Source organism: Triticum dicoccoides, chromosome 4B (genome assembly GCF_002162155.2).
Source record: "Triticum dicoccoides isolate Atlit2015 ecotype Zavitan chromosome 4B, WEW_v2.0, whole genome shotgun sequence".
In the NCBI taxonomy this organism is placed as follows: Eukaryota; Viridiplantae; Streptophyta; class Magnoliopsida; order Poales; family Poaceae; genus Triticum; species Triticum dicoccoides.
Genome location: NC_041387.1, coordinates 532,611,103 through 532,615,317, shown reverse-complemented (window position 1 = coordinate 532,615,317; position 4,215 = coordinate 532,611,103). Strand labels below are relative to the sequence as shown.

Genomic DNA, 4,215 nt, shown 5'->3' with positions numbered 1-4,215 from the left:
AGCTAAGCTGGGCACAGTGAGGCGTCAGGCGCCCCATCTGCGACTGCATCCGCCCCATCAATTCGTCGTCCAGCTCGCAGAGTGGCGGAACTCGGGAAAGGTACGGCGAGCGACACACTGCCATGAGCCGCGTAGATACTCCACAGTGGTGGTGCATTGAGTTGGATGGGTTGTAGCATGCCACTGATTACTTGATACTACTAGTTGATATGCCTATCTAGCCGTCGCAATAATATGGCCGGCCGGCGACCACACACCTGCACGGTGCAAATTACAGGGACGAAAAACAGGGGAGATATGCACTCCAGGGTGAGTAGCATCTAGACATACATACATACATCTGGTAGTAACTGCATGTGTGCATGATAATATCTGAGACGGCTGGCTCTCGCCATCCGCGTCGCATCTCTCTTTTCTGTCTCGTCGATTCGATAGGTGCCGTGGTGGATCCATCGGCTCACAGCCGCCCACGATTTTCTTTTCTTTTCTTTTCTTCTCTGCCAGAAAAAGGAAAACAAACTAGGCTCCTTCAAAACCTCGACTGCTAAATCCAAAACCTTCCTATCTAAACCCCTAGCTTAGCTCTAGCTCTGGCTGGTCTAGTTACGGTCGCTGCCGAGTCAATCAAACCTCTCTGGGGTCCACGAAGATGGACTGCCCGGGCGCCGACTTGGCCCAATCCCAGCCGTCCGCGTCGGACTCGCCTCCTCCTAGCCGCTTCATGCACCACAGGTCCTCTGCGCACGACAGGCTGCGCCAGTGCGGCAGCCGCCGCCGGAGCGGGTCCAGCGCGGCCACCTCCACTGCCACGGCCGCCGCCCTGCCGCGCGCCCTGTTCACGAACGACACGTACAGCGCCTTCGCGGCCAGCGCTGCGTCGTCGCCTTCGCCGCCGAGGCCGTACGCGAACCAGCCCGCGAACGGACGGAAGAAGTTGGGAACGGACGGCACGCGCATCCACTTGGCCGCGCGGTCCAGCGCCCTGCTCGCGGCGGCGGCGGCGCGGCGGAGGCGCGAGGACCCGCGCATCTCCAGGCGGAACACGCCGCCGCAGTCCCATAGGCTCGCCACGGCCCACGACGCCGGCGGCGAGGCCAGGAAGTGCTCCACCCCGCGCCACTTAAAACCTTCGTCCACGACGGCCAGGAACGTGCCGAGCGAGAGCCTGTTGCCGAGGACGGCGCCGATGTCGGCCGGGAAGAGCTCGACGTGGCTGAACCGTCGGCGGTACAGCTGCTCGGCGTCGCGCGCGTCGAGGGACAAAACGGCCGCGCGGCGCGGGGCCCGGAGGCGGTGCGCGTGCACGGGGTGCACGAGGAGCGACGGCGTGCGAAACTTGTAGTAACCGCACCGCCCGGTGAAGAGCTGCACAGACGCCTCGTTGGACTTATCCGTGGCCATGTACGCATACTCGGCGCCCATCAGCGAGAACCACCGCTCCAGATGCCCTACCAGCCGCAGCGCTACGCCCATCCTCCTGCAACCGCCGATCACGCGCGACGCCATTAATTAGTACGTAATTCTTGGCCACGCACACGCCGAATCAATGCCGCAGTGTAGTGTCACGGACGGGGAGAAGATGAAATCAATTCAGTTCAGTTCAATTCAATTGTGTTTTACCTGTGGGAAGGTGAGACGCGGAGGCCGAGAATGTAGCCGACGCTGGCGAAGGCGGGCTTGCCGGGGCAGCTCTTTCCCGTGGCCACGGACTTGACGGTGCCGCGGATGAGGCCGACGATCCGGCCGGGCTGGGCAGACGTCTCAGCTACCTTCCATGTCAAAATCAACACAGTTGAGGATTAAAGCAACCCACTACCAGCTGCAATCGATCGAAATCAGCTCGCTGCTCGCCTGCCCGCCCTCGCGACGTGTAACTGTGCAGCAGCAGGCGGGCGTATACACCTACGATGCACAGAGCTACAGATAGGGCAGCAGGCACTTACGAGCATGAGGTAGGCCGGCGAGTGGCGAATGCGGGCGACGGGGTCGCCGAGCAGGTCGGCGTGGAGCGACATGCCGCCGGGTTGGCCGACCTCGCACTCGCGATCGACGGCCTCCGTGCCGGCGCGGTCCGTCGACGGGCTGTACTCCCGGATGATTACCCTTGGCTTCCCCTCTGCATCTTCCATGGCACTCAAGCTCGACTGTATCCGTATCCCTACGACTCACTCGTCCACAGCCAGCTTCACTCGATCTGTGGTCATGTCGACGATAGGCCGGGGAGGGGAGGAGGAGAGGAGAAAGCGGCGCGTGGATGCACTCGCAGGGCGGAGCAGTTAGCGCGCGTATATATAGTGGCGGAGCCTCTGTTTGAATTCTTTTCCTATCCTTGGCCTCCCAGCGCCATAATTCCCTAATTCCTATCCCTTCGCCTCCGCAGCTCGCAGACCAGAATTAAAAACCGAAGAGGATTTCGGGGGCCTAAAGCTAAAATAATAACTCACGCCCGCGCTGATCGCTCTGAGTTGAACCAAAAAGAAAAACTGCAGACATGCTTAGCCGTCGCGCGACTGGAAAGGCGGCGATCAAGCGGCAAGAAGCATATGACTGACAGAGGGCGAAAAGAAGAGGCCCGACCCAAACGGGCCGCCTCGTCTTTTGGTTTTCCGAGCGAGTGGAGCCGCAGCCGTAAAAAAAAGAATGGGCTCAGAGTGGAGCACATGATTGGGGGTTCACGGCACAGCCGTTTAAGGCGCCGTGAAATTAAGACGACATTAAGGTCTTTGGATAGTGGGGGAAAAACTGCCCCTTTACACCTGGTTCCTTGTGCATGCTCTGGCTCGCGCTCTTTCGGCCATCACAAAAGGCCAGCCTTTTCAGTGGCGTTACAACACTAACAACGGTCGGTTTTACCGTGACGCACGCACGTGAGCGCGAGTGGATCCGAAGGAATATGGTTTTCTGAGTCAGTTGTAGGACAAGGCCAACATTGCGACCGATCTCTCCCCTACCCCCTGAACCCAACTCGCCCAATAGTTAAGGTTATCCGGCGAAGTTGGAGCGGATTTTGGCGAGCTGTGCAAGCGGCCAACTTGTAGATCTTCCCTTCCCAGGTGATTCATCCTTTGTTTTATCGATTATCTTTCTCTCCTCTTCTGTTCTGTGCCGACGCGAACACGGCCAGGCTAGATGTGCTGTGAGGCTGTCTGATAAGCCATCTTAGGTTTCATTTGTTTATCTACAAACTGTCGCTGACTGTTCCCGTATTACTAGGAGCCCAAGATTTTGGCGAGTACCAGGGAGCCTCCCGCGCAAAAGAGTAACGCCAAGGCAGCTCAGTTTCCTTTAGGGTTTTGGAATGATAGTATTGCTCTCTCTTTTTTGCGAATTATTATAGCGCTTTTTTTTAAATACACTGAGAGTGTCTAAACTTATCCCCCGTGGTCACTTTGATACCTAAAGTTGCAAAATACATAAAATTGATGCTCAGCTTTTCTAGCCGGTGAAAATACGGTGCCTCCTCCTCTGTTCCGGCGTACTCGCTGCCCATCTGGTGTGCCAGCATGGCGGTGGCCCACATGTCAACCGGTCAAAGTGGACGAGGCGACGAGTGAGTCGCACGGTGGAATTTTCTTTTGTTGCTAAAAAGGCCTGCAAATTACAAGCATGAGTCTCACATGTCAGTGTGGCATTGAGAAAAACAACAGTAAGATAATCTGAGACAACCCGCACGAGAGTTGCTTAGCCGGAACAAGCTATCCACCAGGCCGAACTCTACTCTGTTTACATTCAATGAGCTAGAAGGCTATATATGGCGTTCCAACGTGCCTCTTCCAGCGATTTTCATTTTTATTTTTATAGATGGCGCTCCTATGGGTCCGCACAAGTTTTCTTCTCATTTTTTAAGGTTCATTATATATAGCTTTTTTGCATTATTTTTCACATTTAGAAAATAAATATAATAAACTTTATAATTGCCATAAAACTTAAAGAAAATGTTAGTGCATTTTGGAAAAAATGTTCAACATGTTTTTGGAAAAATGTTTCACATGTATTAAAATTTTGTAAAATGTTTTGCAAAAATGTTCAACATGCATTCAAACTATGGACAGCGATTATTTCAGAAATGTACACCATTTTTTTAGAAAGGGAATGTATTCTGAAAAACTTGAGTAAAATTATTCTTGCATTTCTACAAACATGATTATTATTATCAACAATATCTTTAATACACGTTGGATAGTTTTTAAAATACAACGTTGTCAATTTAATTGA

The 4,215-nt window shown here is 53.9% G+C and overlaps 1 protein-coding gene across 1 annotated transcript; it reads right to left on the bottom strand.

Annotated features, from left to right (window-relative positions):
• Positions 1 to 233: 233 nt before the first annotated feature.
• Positions 234 to 2,245, bottom strand: LOC119291303 (probable N-acetyltransferase HLS1). The gene is made up of 3 exons (XM_037570037.1): positions 1,944 to 2,245; positions 1,621 to 1,769; positions 234 to 1,477 (listed from the first exon to the last, which is right to left on the bottom strand). The coding sequence occupies exons 1-3, from the start codon at positions 2,127 to 2,129 to the stop codon at positions 625 to 627; spliced, it is 1,188 nt and encodes a 395-aa protein (XP_037425934.1). The 5' UTR covers positions 2,130 to 2,245; the 3' UTR covers positions 234 to 624.
• Positions 2,246 to 4,215: the final 1,970 nt, after the last annotated feature.

Coding starts and splice junctions, on each gene's coding strand:
- LOC119291303 (XM_037570037.1), bottom strand. CDS start 2,129: ATGGAAGATGCAGAGGGGAAGCCAAGGGTAATCATCCGGGAGTACAGC. Junction 1,770..1,943: donor CGCCGGCCTACCTCATGCTC/GTAAGTGCCTGC, acceptor TTGACATGGAAG/GTAGCTGAGACGTCTGCCCA. Junction 1,478..1,620: donor CGCGTCTCACCTTCCCACAG/GTAAAACACAAT, acceptor CGGCGGTTGCAG/GAGGATGGGCGTAGCGCTGC.